This window comes from Hirundo rustica, chromosome 2 (genome assembly GCF_015227805.2).
Source record: "Hirundo rustica isolate bHirRus1 chromosome 2, bHirRus1.pri.v3, whole genome shotgun sequence".
Lineage (NCBI taxonomy): Eukaryota > Metazoa > Chordata > Aves > Passeriformes > Hirundinidae > Hirundo > Hirundo rustica.
Genome location: NC_053451.1, coordinates 77227611 through 77251039, shown reverse-complemented (window position 1 = coordinate 77251039; position 23429 = coordinate 77227611). Strand labels below are relative to the sequence as shown.

Genomic DNA, 23429 nt, shown 5'->3' with positions numbered 1-23429 from the left:
TAGGCTTATCCAAGTTAACCTCATCATCCTAGCTACTGTAACTCACAGCTCATAAAACTGTAGCTGTAACAACCTGGAAAGAATTCTTGCATTCTCTGGCCTTGTGCTTTCCATGCCAGAAGGCACAAATACACTGCAGGAGAGGTGCAGCAGGAGACCTGAGCAATAAGCTCTGCCAGTACTGGGACCTGTGAAGTCCCACTCATGAGGTTCTGGGCAGTCAGCAGGGTTCAGTCAGATGTGTTAATGCAGTCTCGGTGGGCCAAGGGAGGCAGTGACCATAGTTGGTGTGGGATCTGTGAGAAGGAAGTGGTGGAGGTTCTGGAGCAGCAGACATGGAGGTAAGAAGACAGCAGCTGCCCTGGGGCAAAGATAGTGATGGGGGAAGTAGGACTAGACTGGTGAGGTAAGGAACATGGCCAGCTTTCCAAAGCAAGGTTCAAATAGTGAAGATGAAGCACTACCAAGGCAGCAGCCTCTGCCATCTTTGCTCCCAGCTGAGGAATGTTGTACCCTATCTGCCACCTTGTCTGCTCCACAGTGCATTGCACATGCACAGAAATTAGGAAGTACTTGCTGATTTTTTTCAGAAAGGCAGTGGTGTTCCCTGGGCTCTCAGGAAATCCACCTGGTTTGTGTCCTTGACATGATGTGCAGCCTGCAGTTTTAGAATTTTCTGCAATAAGAGCACGAGCCCATTGCAAACATCTTCTTTGCAGCCGGTTAATGAAATAACTGGCATAAAGGGCAAACTGTGTTCATAAATGTAACTCAGATTTAACTGGGCTTCAAGCAGAAATTAACTTTCATCTCTTGGTGGTAACCTTAAAAAATGCCTCTTAACTTTTGTCTTATGGAAATGAAAGATCATAATTTTTTCCTTTTTTTTTTTTTTTTTTTTTTACTGGATGCTCAAAACATTTTAAAATCTTTGATTGAGTTACAGTGGTTGCTTGAAGTACACAAAATTAAACAGTTCCATCTGCTGAGGTGAGTGTTATTCTGAGGAGTAGAATAGGTTGTGAGCTGGGTGATTACAGTTTACTTACAAAGAGAGAAACCAGCAGAACTGCCATAAGTAGTCATGTAATTGCAAGCATTTAACGTATAATAAATAAATATTTTCTTCTCTGGTGTGTACCTCCCCACAGGTCTAATGGATATGTTGGTGTTTTCTACAACTGAAATGAACAAAAGATTTGTGAGGAAACAACTGTGACCTAATTAATAGCTGTGTATGTGTGTTAGCTGTCCAAAGGGATTTCTGTGGGTTTTGGTTCATTAACTACTATTAACATGTTAGGCACAGAATGCTCTCTCCACAAAGATGTTTTCCTAGTTTTACCTTTAACGTCTTGAAATTGCAATGAAATCTAAATGTTTTATTTACTTTTTTTCCTAAAAATTGTTGGAGCAAATCATAAAAATTGCCCTTTTCCCCAAACTACTTGGGAAAATTGCCAACTACATAGCTACTCTATTGCATTTTAAGTGTCTGTACATTATTCTTACCCTTATGTTGTTTCAGTTTAGTCACTATTAAGATTTCTAATTTCCTAATTGTCTAATAGTCTTTAATGCTTTTGGCCTCTTTAGAGTATTAAGAAAGAGATTTGCAAGAAGATGTGTCTTTGAGTCTGCAGTCTGTAGTAATTTTAAAATCTTTTAAAAGTTTTTCTTTTTCATCTTTTTGCATTGCTCCATTTTGATCTTATAAATTTCTGTAAACTGAGGGAGAGAAGAGGGTTAGAAGCCTGATAAAAGAAAGGCAGAAACTGACATGTAACTTTGTAACAATCTTATTTTCTTGACATCCTTACTCAGTTATTGATTCTGGTTAGGGGCAATTTGGAATTATCATTTCATATTTAGAATGATCAGAGTTATGGCAGGTGTGTTTCTGTTACACTTTAATTACTTGCTTTACTCGAGCATGTAACTCCTAGTGGGAATAAAGCAGAATCTTGGAAGAAAAACATGTTAAATATACCAGGAATAAAAATATTTCTCTAGAAAACTAACTATTAATTAATAAAGGCTATTAAAAATTAATTATTTACTTCAATATCACAAAAATTGAGAAGACTGCAGTCTCTAGCTTGATATTGTCCGTGAGTTTCTGATTTAATTTCATTTAATTACTGGTTAAAGCAGAACCTTCAAAAAAAAAAAAAAAAAAATCTGTTCCCCTTAAGGGTTAATCCAAACATTAAAAAAAAAAAATTAGAACAGAAAATAATTTTGAGAAAGTCATGAGAAAATGTCAAGTTGGATGAGTATGGAAATAGGAACTGAACGTGAACTGTTGCATGTCTGCTCACACCCATCGTAATAACCGGTTCTATTTTAGAAGAGAAGAAAAGCCTACTCAAGGAGGGAAAAAAGGAAGAACAGAATATATTTTATACAACTGTAGACAAATCTGGCCTCAGGAGTTGTTTTAATTCTCGTTTGTTCCATTCCCAAAACCATACCTCTGCTTTCATAATCCAGGTCACGCCTTAAGAGTATTTCCATTATATCTGTCTTAGCGATAAACACATTTTATCAGAACTTCAAACGCTTAAAATCATTGAGGGAAGAGCTGTATTGTGTAACGTGATACTCTCTAACCCAATCACCTCAATGAGTAATGCTACATTGCACTTGCATAGGACCTTTCATCTGGAAATTGTAACGCTCTTTATAAACATTAATTAATTAAACTTCAAACACCTGGGTGAGATAGGGAAGTATCCATACAATCTTTGGAACCAAAGTTGGAAAGACTTGTTAAGTCAGCCCATCAAATAATACTACCATAAAATTATAATCCAGTGGTTTTCGAGCTCCTTTTTTTTTTTTTCTTCCCTCTGTGCTGCTCCAGCATCTAATGGGACACTTTCTCATTCCTTTGAGAAGCCGAATTGTAACTCTTCCCATCAGGTGCTAGCAGTACCCGTTTTAGTTCTCAGGTAGGCACTCTGCTGCCTGGCAGAAGGGGAGGGTAGGATGAAAGCTGCAGTTACCTCTTCTGTCATGGCAGATCCTGGCAGAAGCTCTGCTCAGGCTTGCTTCGCTGGTCTTTCATTCCCTGTAGCTTCCCCACCACCTCAACAGCTGCTTCCCTGTCCTGTCCTGTCCTCACCATAGAGGACAAAGGCCTTTTATGTAAACTGTAGCTTGTGGCAGCCAATGATCACCACTCCCAAGACTTACAGGAGATCTTACAAAATCCCTGTCATCCATTTCTTCCCCTCTTCTCTGCTTCCTTCTCCAAGCTGAGAAATAAATGCTTTTTAGAAACTCTGTTTTTACAAAGGGGGAAACAGAAACAGAAATTGAGGCTCACCCAGGGACACAGTGATTCAGTAGCAAATAAAGTATATGCATCTGGTAAGGACCTGATGGAGTTGTTTGCTGTATATACTATGCCATGGCCTCTCCAGAGGAAAGCCACAGAGTCAAAACTTGTGCATTTTTCAATGACAAGGATGTTTCTCCAGAGAGTTTTCATATCAGAGCAATACTTCTTTGAAATGGAAACTCTTCATGCAAGCAGAACTTGATCTAGTAATTAAAAACTGTCATTCAAATAGGAAGTTTTTGATGAGAGAATCATGGGAAGAGATTTGATTTATTTATGGGAAAACCTGTTGTGGTTACATTCTGAAATGACTAATATTCAGAGTAACAATACAATGCACTTCACAGCCAGACCTGAGTTGTTTTTTTTGGTCAATAGAAAATGACTTCCCACGTCTTTCCGATAAGCCTCCCTACTTCCCACGTCTTTCCGGTACGCCTCCCTTGGTTTATTCGGTTATTCTCATTTTTCTGATGTTGTGTTTGCCATGGTGGAACATCTGGGCCTCATAAATCAGGAACTGTGTTTCCTGCACTGTAGATGTTCAACTTCAGCAGAGCAGTCAGTCCACCAAGGGTAAGTATAAACATCTCGGAATCAAAGAGAGAGAGATCTGGGCAGTATGGTGTGTGGTGGAAAGGGCGTCACCTACAGCTAGATGGAAAATGCTACGCAGCAGACAAGGTCTGAGCGCTTGTCTCTCTCTGGAGTTCCGATATCTGACCCAGTATTGCACATTAGTATCCTTCATCCCTCCAGATGGAGATGAGACAGTGGTGATAGACATCTAAGTGAACATGGTGGTGATGGCCCTACTGCACTTCCTTGCCATGGGGATGACAGCGTTCTTCCAGGAAGCACAGAAATCTATGCTCTGTCTGAAGAGGTCTGGATGCAATGCTCCCCATTCCCAGAAAGACGTCGTACCTGGGGCAGTCGGGTTAAGCCCTTCCTTTTGAAGAATCGCATTGCCAGAAGTGCAAGAGTCATCAGAGGATAATGTAAGGGATTCTGAATCTGCAGCCCAGTGAGAGGCAGAGCTCTTGTAGCAGAAGCCCCATCTTGAAGCCCCATTTGTCCTTCTGATACCTTCATGTGAGCTTTCACTGCAGTGCCCAGCTTCAGATGGGGATGTGGAGAATGCAGGAGAGTAGTGGTGGTACACTTAAGTTAGCAATACTGAGTTAAAGTCAGAAAAGCTATGGTGCGTTGACTTCTCTTTAGGTGTCTTTCTTTTCTGCTTATTTAAATATGACTGCTGGAAAATGAATGTGTTTTACAGCAAATCTTGACATTCTGTTTAGGGGGTATTATATTAAGTCACAAGACACAAAACATGCAGTCCTGGTTATAGAGCAGTTCTTTATGAAAGCTGTGTCCCACCATTGGTATTGACTCTCTGGTCTTCAGTGCATCCATGTCCAAGTGTTTCCTTGGGGAAGAGCTGCCTGCTGTCAGACACTGGCCCTCAAGTGCTTGGTATGTCTAAGAGAGGTCAGTTGATGAGACCATAAATATTCCAGCAGCCTGGGATGATAGAATATGAAAATTTATGAAAATAAGAATTAATTATGACTTCCTTGAAAATTCTAAAGCAGGACAACTGGATGGGTATAATTTGTTGTTGTTGTTGTTGTTCTGTAACAGAAAGGTGGAAGGGGATTTGACCTTTTATTAGCCCAGTAACTAGTGTGGTGAAATATTATTGGCTATTATGCTTGTGCTGTTCAAGTCTGTTCTGTTAAAGAATGTAAAAGGAGCTTGATGGATTATAGTAGCTGGAATGGATGCTGAATTTTTGCAGCTAAGCATCTAATTCTTCATAAAAACCTTAAAGTACCTTGTGGGTCAGAAATCCAGTAATCTGCAGTAAAATTGCTACATTCATACTGGTGCACCTGCTGCCATTATTCAAAAGGAACAAATAAAGCTCCTTTTTTTGACTAAGCCTCTATCTTAAAAATATGGACTAAGAAATAATAGAACTAAATTCGTTCTTGTTTTTATTCAACCTAAGAAAGGTTCCCACTGAGTTCTGGGACCAAAGTCTCTTGAGTAAGAAAATATGAAGACAAGAATATGAAGGATACTCATGGAAAGCGACCTGTATGGAGAGCAGAGGGCCTGGAAACCATTAGCTTTTGCCTTCCTTTTGTTAACTCAAGACTTCCAGAGTTTCTGCAAGAGCTGAGCATTTAGCAAATGATTTTTCAGAAATGGTCAGTTTTGTTTTGATTCTGAACCAAGGCAGTTTCCACTCTTCCAGATCTTCTGAAACTGAGTTGATGTTTACCAAACCAGAAAAGAAAACAAGATCCTTCCATTTTCCTTCTTGGAAATTATTGAATTCCACAAACATCAGCAGTGAAGACATTGTTTTCAAAAATGAGTAATATATGCGTCTTTATCATTAAGAGAAGATTCTATATTGCTGTTTAGGCCAGGTTTTGTGTAAGATACTGAGCTATGTGTCATGGTCTTGTATCAGAGCAAGTCTTGTCAGCTGAAACTGAGTGTCTGTGACAGTTGTAAATGTCACACCTGGCCTGTTTGCCTCTAAAATGAAGTAAAAATCCCAAAGAGCTTGAAAATACACTAGAGTTCTTGATTCTCTTTGCCGGTTTTAAGCCACACTTCTCTAAAACATTGGCATCTTTAGTTCTTAAAAGCTGCTCCCATCTCAAGATGGCTGCCCAACAAGATTCTTCTTTTGCCTAAATAAAACAACTAATTATTGAGGCAGTACTTCAGCTGGAAGCATTCAGAAAAAGAACTTGAATTTAAATTTCTGCAGGAAGTGAAGCCAGTGTTTGATGAACTTTGATCTCTCCTTCTGTCAGGCGTTTGTGTGTGAATGTGTTTCATCAGTGTAAGAACAGGGTGGTCATACCATGTTTCTTTAAAGACAGTGGTATTTCTAGACTGTACTAGAAATACTAGCACATCTTTAGAGAATGATTTTTGCTTGCTCAGAAATACTGTATTACTGTTTAAAAGCAAATTAGCACAAGTCATGCTGGTGGCTGATGCCCTGAGCAGAGTTTCTGATAAGGTGAAACTCTGCATGGCAGCTGAGCCACAAGTTCGTTGTCATCAGAAGCTGATAAAACCAGGAGACATGCTCAGTCATCTGCAACAATATTCCTTAACCTCTTGCAAAGTATAATATCCTTGTAGCTTATCTACCTTTCTAAGACCCTCAAAAGCCTTATTAAAGAGTGGGATTTTTGTAAACTGAAGTACATCTCATATCACTTCAGGGCCACATTTGAGTCATTCTGCAATGCCAGTTGAGAAATGTGGCTTTTACAGTGATGGAAGCAGTCATTAGTGATTGACCAAGGGAGAGTTTTGTCAGCACGTACGTGTTTTTGTCAGCTGCTGGTAAGCACTGGCACGAGGCCCCTTCATACCCTTCTGAAGCAAGGTTGAACTTACACTGGGATATCAGATGTTTGGAGGTGAGGAAACTCTGCAATACAAGAGAGGTTTGCAGTGTGTGGTTAACAGACTTCTTCAACAAGACACAGAAGGAGTTCATATCGAGTGATTATCAGTAGAATAAGTCTCATTATTACATATGGCATTGGTATTTTTTCCCCACAACATTCCGTCCAGCTTACAGTGGCATGCCACCAGTTGGAGGAAGAGAAGGAAGATTTTTTTTAATCTCTGCAAGAATCTTAAAAGAAAACCTGCATGAACCAATTTACCAGTGCTGCATGCTCAATTTCCCCTAAGTTACAGCTGAAGAATAATTTCAGTTTAAAGAAATCCACTATTTCTGATTACAGAACAAGATGTCTAAAGTTGCCTTTTCTGTGAAGCAGGGGATAAGGGCTACATGTCAAATCCCAATGACTAGTGGCAAGTCTGGCATTGTTACAGCAAAGTTAAACTCTGCTGAGGTGAGTTATTTGGAAAATCTGAAAATAATAATTCAGATTATAAGAAGGTAAATTCCCAAGTCTTCTCTGCTCTGTTCATGTACATGATGCATGAAATATACATTATTTGACACCAAATTTGTCTGGAGTCACTGGTAGTATAATTTGTATAGGAACCCTGAAGGAGCATGGGAAATGCTTTGAATAAACCTGAAGGCTTAAGAAAAATCAAAACAGAATAACCAAAAAATAACCAACCAAAGCTCCACCACCAAAAAATTAAAAAAAAAAAGAGAGGAAACTTTCAAAAGAAAAGAAAAGAAACCCTTTTAAATGGTTTCTCAGTTATATTTGCAGCGTTCTCAATGTGCTTCAATGAACACAAACATGTTTGGATAGGTTGATATTTATAAATGCTTCTTCAGAGAAGTATGTGCATGTTTCTGATCTGTTTTGACAAACCATGATGAGACAGAAGAGACAGAATATGCTTGCATCTGAACTTAATGCCAACTGGAGTACAGGCTGTTGACTCTTTCCCACAAAACTATGTATTGTCTTGGGTGAATATATTTCTTATAATATGATGTAACCAGAAGCATCTCCTGAATATTCTCTTCTTCCCAGGACTTTATTGAAGATCATCTTGATGTATGCTCTCTGAGGAAAACATTGTTCAAAGTTGTACTCCTAGCAGAGTTTTGAACTTTAATAATGATTTTGTTGTTTGGTGATGTCTTCTCCAAGTCTAAATTAAATCAGATGTATTCCCAAGGAGATAATTTCCTTGAATTATTTTCCTTTTGAATAGGAAATAAAAACATTTATGATCAACCCTTTAAATGTCCCATTTCCCCTCTGGCTTAATGGTGAATATGAACGTGAATAAGAATACTAGTCATTCCTCAATAATAATTGAAATAAATTCCCATGCCCCCCTCCTCTGTTGCTGAACACTTCCAACCTTGGATTGTTTTTTTTCTCAGAATGTTTTATAACTATTGTTCTCTTGGTTTGTCTGCTTTTGTTGCTGAAAGTTAGAAAACACAGGATTTAGAACTTTGTTTTTTGTGTCTATGGATAGCTGTAAGTATATGGTGTTTGTTACAGCGTTTTAAAAGGCCCTTGTTCTTTCTCTTTCTGTGGCTAATGACACTTCTTTTACATATATTAATCCACAAAGAAGATTGTAAAATTCACTTATGAAGTGAGTGTTGGCTTCTACAAATTCCTGTGCAACAGAACAATATGAATTATTTGAGGAATCATCAAGGAGAAGAGGTGTTCTCCTGGCTCTGCTACCTAGGTTTCTGATGGAAACTCAACTACCGTGATGTAGTATCCTCGTTTGTTATTTTATTTTTTCTTTTCATGGTGAAATGGATTTCCTGACTCCTTTTTCACCATTTTATGTTGTACTTCTTATCTTCCTTCCCCTGCTTTTTTGTCTTGGTTAGTACATTAAATTATGAAAGTATGGGATAGAAATACTGCAAAGCTTGGTGGTTTAGGGAGGGACCCAGGCAAAGTGGGGATATATACCCTGTTAGGTTACAGCTGAAGCAAAATGTAGTGCTCAAATCTTACCCAAATTTAGTTCAGCAACATTTTTGTGGCATAGGCAAATACTCCTATGCTAGTTAGAGTTAACATAAACACATTTAAATGGCTAATAATCTTCTCAGGTTTGATGCTGCAGGTCAAGGTCAAATACTCCTTTTCTGTTTCTCAGTCCTTCCCTGTCATATTTTAATTATCCCCTTTCTGTGTTATTCTGTGCCCCAAATATCAAACAAAGTGCTGTTCAAAACCAAGTTGTCTTCTACCTATATGGGTCTTAACCTTCTGGACAGATCACAACTCAGATGAGCAGTCACTGCCCCAGACTGTTCAACCAGGATGAAACATTAGGTGGAATAGAATTAGATGGCATGTGAGGATTTTACTCAAGAATAATACATCATTTCAGCCGTGTTTGAACTCAACATGTCTCTGTATTGCTGCTTGAGTAATGCTAATTTGGATAGCTATAAGTAAAGATGTTTTCACCATACTCGGAGAGGTGAGCAAATTCTATTGTACAGCCATTTTCCTGCATGTTTTCTTTTGTATGCTTGCCAGCAGCCAATTTTGTAAGTTTTGTCGTGTTGGAATTACTCTTTCATATGAGAAAATCCTGTTGAAGTCATGAAGGTAGTGCTAGAAAGGCAAGAACAGTGCAGGCAAGGTAAAAGAAGCTGCCAGTGCAAGAAGGTGGAGAATCTGGCCCTGGTTTACATATGACCACTTTGGGTTTATAGAATTCTTTTGTGTTTATTTTTATTTCACTCTGGGCTGGCTAGGTATTTCACAGGCAGTTAGCTCCCACAGCATGATCAAGTCTTTATTTAGTGTATTTTACAAAGAGTCAGAGCGAGGAGCTGAAAAGTGCAGTGATTTGCACAAAGCCCCTCTCTCTCAGTATCTGCACTGAAGTCTGTGATGAAATTCGTCTGATTCAGAGTCAAGTGCTCCTGTGTGTGTCCTCCACAATCTCTCTGCCGATCTGATTTTGCCAGCTACAAGCTTCTCTGGCTCTTCTGTATCAAGTTCCACTGGTACAACTGCCTTGGAACGCATCTGGGTTCGATTCTCTTGTATTGTGCAGTGATAAGCGTTGCAAGTTGATCGGAAAATATGTGGCTGGTAAACACCAGATTCCACCTTTCCTGAATGATTAGCTGGCTTTTTGAAGTCCTAATGATTTTAATTTGGCTTGGAGTCAGTGAGTAAGAGTATGCAAAGCCTTAGCCAAAGTACCTATTTATTTATGTAAATCTTATCAGCACACAGTTCTTCAAAGAAGAGTACCTATCTCTTTGTCTAAGCGCTTTTTAATAAATATATAGATATATAAATGTATAACTACCAAGTAAACCAGCTTAAATTTTCTCCATTGTCTCACAGATGACAGCAGTTAGTGGAAAGTGGTTTTCCTTGGTGGACAGGGTTTTTGTAGTACTCCTGATTTGTAGAAATTTTATTGTCTGTTCAGTTTTGTTCTTCATTTTTCATTTCAGATTTTGTTTTTAAGTAACACAGCTTGTTTTTCCTGTGGCTGTTCTGTCTATCTTTATAACACTAGTTTAGGTTTTATTCCCAAAGAAAGGTTATGAATAGCTTAATGATTTGTTTAAAATGTGGATGGAGTTTCTCCGGACAGAAATTGCTCACTCTATCTGTCCATCTGCTGGACTTGACTATTTAAAACGTGCCAAGGAAGAATAATTTTTTTCCTTTTCCCAGGTTTTCTGGAGGGGAAAGATTGTCTATGTTTATGGTTGTTTCAGATATTTGCAAAATGAATGTTGAAATTGCAATACTGCAGTAATATGATTTTTTTAAACCCTCTACTTGTCTATTACAGTTCTTTACTAGTAAGAGACACATTTAATGAAGATGCTTTTTGTTTCCTTTCTTAAAGAGTGCTTGCATAGTCTAGTGCTATGCTGAAAAAAGCTTTACTTAAAGGCAATAGAGATGTTCTATGCTGTGGCAACCTGATTTAAGTGTTGAATTGTATATGATAATTTATTTCATTTTTAAGGAAGCTGTCCTTACATGTGACATACAGTGGCTTAAAAAAGATTGTGATAAAAATATATCTATATAATATATTATAAATATTATATTTTATATTATATATAATGTTATAATTAATCATTAAATATTCAGAGTTAATGGGATAGGACTAACTACACTGAAAAGTCAGCATGTGTGCAAGTATACTTCTGCAGGTGAAATACTGCGTCTGTTAAATGACTGTATGTTGTGCTGTGTAATATTACTAATATTTAAGATTTCTCTATGAGCACTTTCTTCAGCTGCAATTTCAAATGATTCTGGAATTCACTTGCAAAGGAAATTTGTAGTATAGGCTGGGTTCTCTAAGTTAGGAGCTTTTGAAAATAGCAAATATCCCATTGTAGGTTTCTGTGCATACAGTTCGTAAAATTAGATGTAATTATGCTGCTGTTTGTTGTCTGAGTTATTTTCCATTCAAATGCCATGTACTTAATTGAACCGGAAGGGAAGAAGGAGCGGGTCCCTTTTCCCTGGTGCTGTGTCTCTGGTTGACAGTGATCTTGGCAGCGCGGTATTTTCACACCGGTGCAAGTAAAGGGATCAGCTCAGCTGTGCCTCCTCCTTGTGGGTTTTGTCATTTACTGGGGTCCAGGCTGCTTGGAGATCTGCCAGGCCCTTGGCCATCAGGGTGTTTGGTTTTATGGAGCTGCACAGGCAAAGGACACGTTTGAAAGTTTCCTCACAGGAATCTGAATTTATCTCCAAGCTTGTTGGAGATTCTTCTTTCAAACAGAAGTTTGCACACTATTTTTGTTTCTTTGGAAGTTGTCCTCACAGTACCTTTTATTAATTTCTTTCCTGAAATCAACAGCTCCAGTTTTTTAGATCTTTCTTTTTTTCTCACAAGTATGTAGACCACAATTATGGCTTGAGTTATGAGTCCTTCCTTGAAGTCCTTTTGTTGTGGCAATATCTTTGTCAATAGCACGCCTGTGTATTCAGTTTTTTATTTATATAAGAACAAAAATATTTTTTGACTTGTTTTCTCACATAAATTCTTTTCCTTTTTTTTAAACTCCATTACTTCTACTCATGGCGTAAAGTACTGAACTTGTAGGCTAAACCCCAAATCTCTTTCTTGAGTCAATACCATTAATTTATAAGCCAGTTAAGTATTTGAGTGCGTTGCATTTGTCAATATTGGCTTTTCCCTGCCATTGTGTTTCTCGTTCTCTTAGGTTAGTTAGGTGTATCTGAACTTCTGGTCTAGACTTACCTACACATTTTTGTGCCATTTGCAGGTTTGTCACTTCTCTGACACCTCCTTTTTCTGATGACTAACATAAGTAGCTACCACCTACACCAGAACAATATAGTTCCCACCAGTTCCTACCTGTTCAGATTTCTACAAAGAAAGCTGCACTGTTTAATTCAAATCTCTTGTTTTCTGTCCAGGTTTTTGAAAAGCTTTGTTCTTTGTAGCATGGTTATTTAGTTACACCAGATATCTTTCTGGAAATCCATAAAAACCGTTTTTCCTTTAGTTTTCCTCTGGTGCATTAAAAATTGTATCAGATTTGTGATAGCTAAAACTGTGGAGAACTCATTCTTCCTGTGATCTATGTATCTTCTTTCATTTTAATGACTGCTTCAATTAATTTGGTGTCTTATATAAAAATATATATACTAGTCTAAAATTTCCTTGAATTATTCCTGTAAAGACTTTTAAAAATATAAGTTCAATGTTTGCTGTCATGCAGTCCTTAATTTAAGTCACTAGTCTGAGAACAGTTTCTTAGAGGTTCAATCAGCTTATTCTTAAATTTTTACTATATTTTTGACAGTGTGTATTCTCTGTGGGTTATTGATTTAATACTTATTTAATTTCTCTGTCATTCTTTCTTTCTCCCTTCCTCTCTTTTTGGGTACATGTCTCCATGGTGGCATCCGATCTTTTCTTTATGTGGCAAGAATAGGGTCAGGTTTAAATATCTTTTAAATACATAGTTGGCAAAACCTGATGCAAGAAATTGTTTATCTTTTCAGCAACGCCCTCATTTTCTTTAATTACATCTTCACCTCTAATTCAAAAGACCTTCTTATTCTCCCTGAACCATCTTGGTGGTTATTGCATGGTTTTTACCCACAGCTGTTTACTTCAGAGCCCATTTTGGACCTCTTTGTTTCCTTCTTACACAATGAATCTTATAATCTGCTTTGTTGGCTGCACAAACATTGTATTTCCATATTCTGCATAACTTCATGTTAGATTCCTATAGGTGGAATGGCTGTAGGGCACTCTAAAATTGTACAACAGGTCTGTAAACTGGGGAAGTGCAATACTAGTTTGAAGAGGACAGAATTCATTTTCAGGGTACAAAATTCATCTTAGTGCTAAGAATGCATACATTTCCCCCTTGCCTGTAGTCGCCTACCTTTGGTTTCTAGTCTCTAACATTTAGTTTTTAATTTTCTTATGTTAATACATTGGTTTCTGCTGATTTAACAGGTTTTAGATGCGGGAAGACTGAAAGAATATGGTGAGCCTTACATTTTGCTGCAAGAGCAAGACAGCTTGTTTTACAAAATGGTGCAACAAGTGGGCAAGACTGAAGCGGCTGCTCTGATTGAAACAGCAAAACGGGTAATTTTAGAAGAGATAACGAAGTTTGCCTGTGCAGTTTGTCTATCTCAAGTTAGCATATTCAGTGTTGCAGTAAGCCTTCCACTAAAGGATCTGTCAGTTTTGCAAGGCAAAGCCATAATTTTCAGTGGGATATACACAGACTTCCAAATGATACATGTATTTATATACCCCGAGTTGAAAGACTGGATTTCTTGCATCCTTTTGTGTGTACACAAAACAGTAAGTGTAAATATTATAGACATATTCACTTGTGCTGGGCATTGATCTTAACTTGCTGTAAAAAACCCATTAGGGCTGCAGAATCAAACTTTTATCTGCAATGTCTATATTTTTTAAAGGGTACATCAGATTTTCTTTGGAGCTCAGTGCTTGTGACCATGCTGTGGTCCCTGAGGGTTTGATCACATTTGTTCTGTTGTGCATTCCCTTACTTTGTTCTTGTACCCTGGCTCTGTGTTCTGCACCAAAGATGAGCAGGGCTCAGCTAAGAAACAGCTGGTGAATGCTTTGTCACCTCCTTGTTCCCTGCAAGGTTCCGTGCCTGATTTACTGTGAACTATTCAAGTCCTACTCAGAGTACAGAATTATTAATGTAATTGTGGGCATTCCTCTGGCAATGAAAGTGTTTAAGAGACATCAATGGATTCATTTTCATAATATGCCTGTGAGGTGAGGCTATATCATATCCACTTCTCAGATGGAAAGCTGAAGCAGAGATAAGAAGATAAAAAGGAATGACCTGTGATTAAGGATCTCTTTGACTAGCTTTGGCTTGCTTTTTTTTTTCTTGATAATTTACCCCACAGGATGTCCAGAGGAAGATTTTAATTCTCTGAGTGCCAACAAAGTTTCAGCATTGCTTCGGCTGAGACTGGCAGTGCTCAGTTTGGCAGCAGCTTGCTTGGAACTCATGTAACTGTGCTCTCTTTCAGCATGCGAGTAAGGCACTGGTATTAAGCAGGTAACAACCTAAAAGAGGCTTTCACAGGCAAGAGGCAAAGCTCTTTAGCCTTTATGCTTTCCTTTCCTCGCATTGCTGGATGTGTGGAGCAGAGCTAGAGGAACACAAAGGCTAAACTGTTACCTGGGGAAACAAAAGACCAATAGATAGGGAACAACATGCAGAGACAGGAGACAAAATGACAGGTGCTTGACTGTTTTCCAGTGAAGGAATAGATGTATTTCCAGCAAGTTGGAAAAAATTTAAAAGTTGTGCTGTCATGAAGGCTGTGTGCTCATGTCTGGATGCTATTTTACTGGACTTTCTGAAGATTAGAGAAGAGATTTCTGTGTCTGTTCATATTCTCAGATTTTATTTTTTAAAGAGTTTTTCAAGTAAAGCACTGTAGCTAAGAGCTTACACTATAAATTCTTGGGTGGCACAAATTGCAGAACTGAGGAAAGAGTTCCGCCTTGAACTACGCTGTGTTACGAGTTCTGCTGTCCTCTTCCACTGCTGCAGTGTAGCTTCATTTATTTTCTTATTACAAGGGAATGGGTTAGCCATGTTTTCTGTGGTATGTGCATGACAATCTGGAGGTTATATAAATGATATTTAAAAGGGTAGCTTCAAATTCATGTGACCATTGTTTGTCTGTATAGTGAAGGCCAGCTTCCTAAGGCTTGCTCCTTGGAAAGGCATGAGGTAAGGCTGTCCAGCTGTCATCTGTAGAAATTTAGCTGTGTCATGCTGTCATTCCTTCCATCCCTGGAGTCCTCCCCAGTTGCACAATTGCATTCAAAGATGATTCAAAATGTATAAAAATAATTGCCTGATGTTACTTGCCCATATAGTCATCTGCAGTTACCACATCAATGTTACGTGATTTTGTACAGGAAGGGAAGAGATCCAGGAACCAGTCTCTGCTGAAATGTGGTTTGATGAAAAAGTTTGCTAACTCCCAGGCTAGAAGGCAGATACAAGCTTCAGCATCTGCCAAGAATGCAAAGCACGGTGCTTATCCACACTCGGACCAAAAATATGGGAATCAAGAGACTGTATCTCCAGTCAGCAGCTACCCAGAAGCAGAGTTACAGTTCTTTCTGTTTGAAGGACTTGGACAAGTCAGGAGTTTTGTTATTACTGTCCCTTGTGCTTCATGCATACTTTCAGAGAAGTAGCTTAGTCAGAAGAGCTGATTCCAATGGCTTTTCTTTTTACACTACTGAGTCTGTTGCATGTATTGCTGTTGGTTTCCCACATTCCTACTGTGGTTACTAAGAACTGTTTTTATGAAGAACAGCTTTCTTTCTGTTTTAGGAAAACAGCATGCTGCACATAAAAAGAAATGGTAATATGACATACATGCATACTTTTCAAAAAGCATTGCAGCGGGTTGCTAAGTAAAATGGTTTGGAATGGGGCTATGCTTTGGCAATGATTATTTGATTTATTGCATTTTGGACCTGAATCTTGATTTGTTTCAGTTTGGACCTATACAACACAAACTTGTACCAAGATCTTCTTTAAGTAAGCTGAAACTTTAAATGCATTTTCTGGAAAAGTATTGATTCTCCATATCTCCTTTAAGTGCAAATTAAGAGGTACTACACATCTTAAATTGGGAAGACTAACTTGGACATATTTAAGAAACATCATTAAAAAAAAAAATCTCATGGGCCTCTTAGTGAAGCGTTGCAAGACTGAGCTATTGCTGGAACCTTAGCTCAGGCTTCCAAATTGATCCAGCTGCTATTGATGTCTCACTTGGTCACTCAGTTTCCCCTTTTTATGTGCAAATGTCAAAGAAAACAACACAGGCACAACTGAAATTGGCGACTGCCAAGTATGTATTAAACAGCCCATGATCTGAGAGCAACTAAGTTATGCTTGACATCATGAGACTGTTTTTATCTTTGCTCAGTTTAAAGCAGGTGCTAGGAGAAAATCCTATGGGAAAGAGGGAAATAGTCATCAAGCAGTGAAAAAAAGAAAAAAAAAAAAATAGAAGTGCTCAATTATTCAGATAAACAGAAGTTGGTGTGTTCTCCCTGCTCTTGGCAGTGTTGAGAGGGGCTTTGGTTCTGCAGGCTTTGGTGGCATCAGGATAGGGATGGGTTTCTGTCAGTCATGTTTGAGTACTTTGAGGGAAAAATAAGGGTTGTTTTATTTTACTTTAAAGCTATGACAGATGTGTAAATATTAAAATACTAGGTGTTATCTCACCTTAGTGATTACTTTTAAAAAGGTTGCGGGTCTGTTGGCAGTGGAAGAAACTTGTCTAAAGACTTGGGCATTTAATATCTTGAGGGATTGGGCTCAGGGGAAGAATTGCAATGAGACAGTTGAAAAGCAGCTGCCATTTCATTACATTTCTAGGAATGTGCCAAGGTTTTCTGTTAGCTTTCCATTAAAAAAAAAAAAAAATCACATTCAAAAGCTGCATTAAAAGTATGCCAAAGTTTAATGTTTTAAACCAAGAACAGGATGGGAATACTGAGGCCGCCGTCTGCAGCCTGTGTGCAGTCAGCAGCTTCATTAACTTTCCTCTATTGCATCCGATTGTGACTGGTTACTGAGGAATGCCTCTTAACAGGACTCCCAATTCTTCTGTTGATTCAAATCAGACTTTAATATTCTTTGAAACTTGTAAAAATGCATATACCCTGATTAGTGAGTGCACAAAAGATGACAGTGGTACTTACAGGAACATTTTTGTAGAGTGACTATTTCTTTTTTATCCCATGTGTCTTATACGTGTATTCATGTATATGAAAAGGACATTATTATCAAACAAACTGAACTTTGTTGACAGCACTCTTAAATATAAATTGCAGAAATGTTTCATAAGCTGTACTCATAGTAGTCTGACTATGAGACCTAACTCGTGACATGTGTCAGCTTCAGAAAGATAGTATATTTTCTGTTTTTAAAGACTCAAACAAAACTTTTCACATTCTTCTTTGAAAAAAAATTGCATTTGAAGTCCTTTTTCACCCAACACATTTTTAGATAAGAGCACACAAGTCTTGACATTATTTCATTTTGTTATGCGCATCTGTCAAGGAACAGAGATATGATACAGCTGCTAAAAACTGATGATTGTGGAACAGTGAAACTTGACAGCATTTCATTTCCTTTATGTTCTGATTATACATTTATCAGGAAACCTGTATCTCTTCTAGTTGAGCTAGAAATTGGTAGAATTCAGGAACTCAAAGGCTTGGCGAAGAACTGTCCTATTATTTGGTATCATCTTACGTTTTAGAGAAGTTGCTTGGTTGAGTCATTGTTAAAGCTTTTGCTTCTTCTTTCATTATTGTGGTTCACTATCCAGAGATCACATTTCTATAGGCCCTATAACTGCTCTGCAGCACAAATTAAAGGCTGGGATATTTCATACATATACTTCGAAGTTTCAATGGTTGTCAATCATAGTTTGTAAAATATAGGGATTACAACCTGATTTTAACATCCAAATCCATTGTGTTCATCTTATGTGTGAAAATGAGAAACCCTTGTGCAGACGCAAGATTTCACAGCTGCTTTGTCATCCTGTTTTTAATTTATCTCCATGTTTTGAGCTAGTAAAATGATTTTACTTATCAGTTTAATGTAAAGTGATAAAACATATCTATTCATCTGAATTAACAGAATTTGAGGGGATCGACAGGTTGTGTGGGATTCTTCTCACATTTTGTTTGAATGTAAGTTCATACAGTAATTTTACTAATTTTTCAGTGACAAACATTTACTGAATGCCCCTTACCTGAAGTTCCCGTTGGGATTCCTTAAGGATATGTATTCATCTCTACTATATTTATCTCCAGAAATATTGTTTGAAGCTAAATGGGCTTTGGTGTGTAATTACTCACAGAATCTAATATTTTTCCTAGGTATACTTCAGTAAGAATTACCCAGAAGTTGTTCAGAATGGTCAGCTTGCCACAGACTCCTCCTTGGATCCTTCCTCAGGATTATGCATAACTGAAACTGCACTGTGATTCCTCATTGCCTTAACTGTTCTCTGTAGAATGTAAACCTGAGATCATCTAAACTCAGCAACAATGTTTGCAAGTGTCAGTGGGAGAGGAAAGGGAGGAGGGCGATTCTTTGCACTGGACATCCTTCATATTTAATACTGAGAAGAAAATTTTTACTGTCCCTGTTTCTTTCATTTCAGTGCAATATGTTTTTCTTTCCAACTAATTATGTTTGTATTGCTAAGGAAATTAGACAGATTGAGGTTTTATTTGAAAGTTATGTGGTAAAGATCTCTTTTATTTAAACAGGTGCAGGACACCTAACAAGTCTAGTGTGCATATTTGGAGCTTAGTAAAATAATTGGAATGTGTCCTTTTTTTTTCTTTTAGAAATGTTTGAGAGCAAGCAAAACCAAAATTTTTTCCATGTCAATTTAGCATCACAGCTCTGTCTGAACAGCAGATTTGGTAGTGTGCAACTTACTTCTCTAGAGCAACTGTTTTTCTACCTGTCACAAGTACCTATTCAGGCTGGTAGGAAAAAAACTTGAAGAAGCCAAACCCACTTTTTCTTTTTGATAGAAAAGTACTATATGCGCTTTTTTTTCTTTTTTTTTTTTTTAATGGACAGTTCAAATAATACTGTTCAAGATGAATGTAAATATTAGTTTTATTTTGCTAAAATCCAAATGCTGAAAAATCAATCTCAATCTTCTGTATTTCAGGAGAAAGCTACCGCATTTGCACTGAAGAAATATTTAAATAATTTAACATACATTCCTCTTTTTACCCAGGTTATCAAAGAAAAAAAGGTATTAAAATAACTTGAGGAAATGTTTGAATGACGTGTCGTTATACCTAAATACTGTGTAGTACAAAGTTATCTTCAACACAACACATTGAAATGTATACATTATTTGCATTTATTGTGCCTTAATATTTGTGCCTTCAAGCCAAAGCTGTAACTGCAGGGTACACAACAAATTCATTAGATATATGTTAAAAATATGTAACTTTAATATGTTTAAAATTTGCATCAGGGGTTCTGTTGAACTTCAGCTGTTTGAAGTTACCATCCTGCCAGAATAAGTAAGAAAATACAAGCTGTAGTTTTGAATGGCTGTTGCTGATAGAGAGGAATGCAGTGAGAGAGGGGTTCAATATTCATAAGTTATGTCCTGATTCAGCAAAGCACTTTAACACAAAGGCACTATTCCCATGTTTAAAAAATAAATCGAGCAAGCGCGGTGCTGCTTCAGATTTTTTCAAATTTAGTGAGCTATTCTTTGAGGTCCAGTAGAAAATACATCTATTCATCTTGCTGTTTAAAGGGCACAGGAGAAACTAAAAGGTTACAGATTTCTTCAGGCCATGGAAAATATTGTGCTTTTTTAAAAATACTGAAGATGCTTGCTATTACCTTTGTAGTGCCAAACAAGTGTTATTTACCCAATACTCATCCACTGGTCTAAAAGTAAGGCAAACACGAATGTTTCTCATTTCAAGCAGTTCTACCAGATTATAATTTAGTCAGATACAAAATTACTTCTTACTGAGAAATAAATTGAGACCAAAGCCTCTGCCTCAGCACAGCCGCTCATCTTGGACATTTTCCTGCTCAGTGGATGAGCCCAGTGGTGAGAGGCAGAATCCTTATTGCCCTGTTGCAGCATCCTCCCTGCACTGGGGCTTGCTGTCCTGCTCTGAGATCCCAGGAGAGAGGGGATTGTGTCTGCATTGCCACCAGCCAGCTTTCTGAGGGACCGGGGCATTTGGAGCTTGTGGAGCAAACATCAGGCCTCTGTGCTTGCTGGTAACATTGTTACATGGTTAGAACTCAGTAGGGGGGAGTGACAAAATGAGATGCTTTTGCCCCTAGCCTTTTTTTGTCAAGTCCTGACATTCTCCTGCAGTGTGTAGCACCTCGTACTGTAACAAGTGCTGAGCTCGATGGAACTGAGCTTCACACGGTGATGTGCAGCAGGAGGCTTGTGCTACATCTGATGATAAAATACCAGCCAGCCAGCACGTGGCACAGATGTGCTCGTGTAGGCAGTGCTTACGGCAGAACACACCAGCCACATCCACTTTTTGTATTGCTTGGCCCTTCTCTGAGCTGCTGCAGTCCACTTACACAGTGTCCGCTTACACAGTTACCAGCCTGTGTGTTCTGTGGCTATTTTCTTTTCCATTAAAGTTGGCTGAAATAAGGATAGAGCTGTTCTACAGCTGAGTGAGAGTGGTTGCATTGCACAGGTATGTGAAAGATGTAAAGTTTAAATGTGTAAAGTCACGTTAGATAATGCCTTTTTGGCAAGGATCCATGGATCCATGTCCAAACTCTGCTCAAGCTTTGCCATGGAAAGACCTGGTTGGACTGGTGCAAAACACAGCTAAGGTGAGCTGACCAGTAAGGCAGTGCACTTCATCAGGTTGGGAGTTTGACCTCCTTTGTTTATCTTCTTTTTTGGAGCAGTGTGAATATATTCAGTCCGTGTTCTGCAATATGGAATTCTTATTATTTCTAAACAGTTAGTTCTTATAGAAGAGGAAGTGTGACATATAATACAGAGACTTTTGAATACTCTAAGAGAATAGTAAGTTCTCCTGGCCATACATACCTCGAGTTTATATTTTTTTATCAGACCCAAGGATATCTGCGCGCGCAAACCAAGGGTATAATTACAGTTTTAGTTCATTTCAGCTCTGAAATGAATCTATGGGAAGTTATATTTCAGAGCACAACTCCAAAACGCTGGCTGCTGCAGACTCACTGGTATGAGACCCTGAGAGATCTAGCTATCAGTCTATAAGCTAGAATTAATTTGATCCTGTAGCTTTTTGAATGTGCACAAAAATGTTAGGTATCTCTGAAAATGCTGATTCTGCTTCTTCACGTGTTTTGGCAGGACACTGCTTGCTGTAGGTATCAAATATCAATATAAGACAAAACAAATTTTTTACAAAATCACACTTGAAACCGATAAATTGCTGAGTAGAACAACTGATAGCAAGCAATTCATGTCTGTTATTGGCATTATTTCATGTTCTTGGTTTAAAGCAACAAAAATATTTTCTTCAGGAAACTGGTTTTGCTGGTGTTGTTGAAAGCTGTTTTGTTCAGGTGTTTATTAAGACCGACTGATTAAGACCATTTCATTTTAGTTGGGTAAAAAAGGTGCAGTGTACCTGAACGGCAGAACTCCAATCATGGAAAGAAAAAGGCCTTCATGTCCTGAAAGTCTTGGCCTGTTAAATGAATTATCTTTCCAACTAGGTTTTTTATGTTTTCTTATAAAGAAAAATTTAAGTAGTTTAAACTTCCATTTTGAAAAAATGTTCTGCTTTATTTGGAAATAGCAAAGCAGGTCACTCTAAGTTGCATACCTTACTGGGGATCTTGGAAAAAGAACTCAGTCTCCTGAGTTACTCAGCCTTTAAAATATTTCTTTGCCATGTGGTGCCTTAAAGTATTCCAGAGTCCTATTTCTAATAAATATAATTTTATACAGTAATACTGAAAATCATCAGTTACAGAACTGTTGTTTCTTAGGTGTAAAAATCTAGGAACAGCCTCTACTTCTGATCTTGAGAACTGTTTTTCACACATTTGTTTTGGCATGTCTTTGCTCCACCCCTTCTCAAAAGACCAATGTGAGCCAACAGAGCATATTGGCGTTTCCAAAGCCACAGTTCACCAGGAATAGGCTATGTTTTATTTGTTCGCTTGTTTTAAGGACAAAAATTCTCTTTTGTGAACTGCACCATTTGCCAGATGGGCATAATGTTCTGTGATACCGTTTGTACTGCCCTTGGGAAGAGGGAGGACTTCCTGACCAGCCTCAGTAACCCTGGTTGCTTAAGTAATGTTGATGGTTTCTTTTAGCCTTCTCAATACATGTGTGAAATAAGATTGCAAAAAGAATCAGAAGAAATGCTGCTGCTTTTTTTTTTTTTTTTTTTTTTTTTTTTTTTTTTTTTTTGTTAAACACTGACCCTTTGAAACGTCTCACTTCACTTCAAAATTTTGCCTTTTTTTTCTTTTTTTCTTTTTTTTTTTTTAAGGGGGAAAGAAAGAGTTGAAATCAGTTCTTTCCTGGTGATGAGCGTGACAGTTTTGCAGAAGATGTGGCTTTCTGTGTGTGTTTTACATTGTGTAACAGCTCACTGCTTTTTTCATCATTTTAACTCTGGTTTTGTTTTGGTTTGGTTCTTCCATTTGTTTAATAATTTGATTTTGGTATTGCTATGGAATGATTTCTTTGTGGACGTTCACGTGACAACTGCTGTCATACAATAAAAGGCATTTCTCAGAAACCTGTCTTAAGTGTGTTGTCATTGCAAATGTGTGGCTGAAGGCAGAAGTTACGGGCTGAGCTAAGTCAGGACATGTCTGACATCTCCAAACACGTCTCCGTGGCATCAGTAGCCCCAAGAGCTGAAAATCCACTTGGAGGTACAAAACACAGTAATACATCTGGCTTGGTTTTACCAGTTTTCTCCAGTCTGAGATCTCTCAGATCACATTATCAAGATTTTTGCTTTAATTGCTAAAAAGTATTGCTAAAAAATTGTGATGGAAGAACCACTAAAGTCGCACCAGTGCGGAATGGGGTATGGTCTCTGCCCGAAGCAGCTGGCAAACTCACTGGGCAGTGTGAAAGGTCAGTGGACAGAAGTGAGTTGGGTTAGCAGCATAACTCCAAAATCTGGTATTAACCTCTCAGTCCTGTGCTTCTGTCTGATGAGTTTGTTGCTTAATTTAGCGAGACACTTGAAAACTGCTTTTTTCTGAAAACCATGCAAAATTCCTCCCTATGTCTTGCAACTGTCTCAAGTACTTCACTCTGCTATTTTGATGCAGGATTTTTACTACAGGATGAATTGTGCATTTGTCAATAATCCCCAGTGCAGCAAGTTGCATGACCTGGTACGATATGAATTGTCATCTCTCCTTTTCTACCATGGAATATATGATAAGAATTTCTCATATTTCTACCAAAAGTCTACCTCACAACCACCGTGCAGCTGTCTTAGTTGCCTCTAAGTGAATTTGGCTTGG

At 38.1% G+C, this 23429-nt stretch overlaps 1 protein-coding gene across 3 annotated transcripts in view; it reads left to right on the top strand.

Moving 5' to 3' along the window:
- Positions 1-22664, top strand: part of ABCC4 (ATP binding cassette subfamily C member 4) — a 141679-nt gene extending 119015 nt beyond the window's left edge. The window contains exons 30-31 of one of the 3 annotated variants that reach the window (XM_040055754.2): positions 13307-13441; positions 18281-22664. In XM_040055754.2, the coding sequence (XP_039911688.1) occupies positions 13307-13441; positions 18281-18388 (243 nt within the window). In that variant the 3' untranslated portion in view covers positions 18389-22664. Of the gene's footprint in view, positions 1-1151; positions 1220-13306; positions 13442-18280 lie in introns of those variants that run through there. The other 2 variants (XM_040055756.2, XM_040055755.2) reach the window with 2 other exon arrangements.
- Positions 22665-23429: the final 765 nt, after the last annotated feature.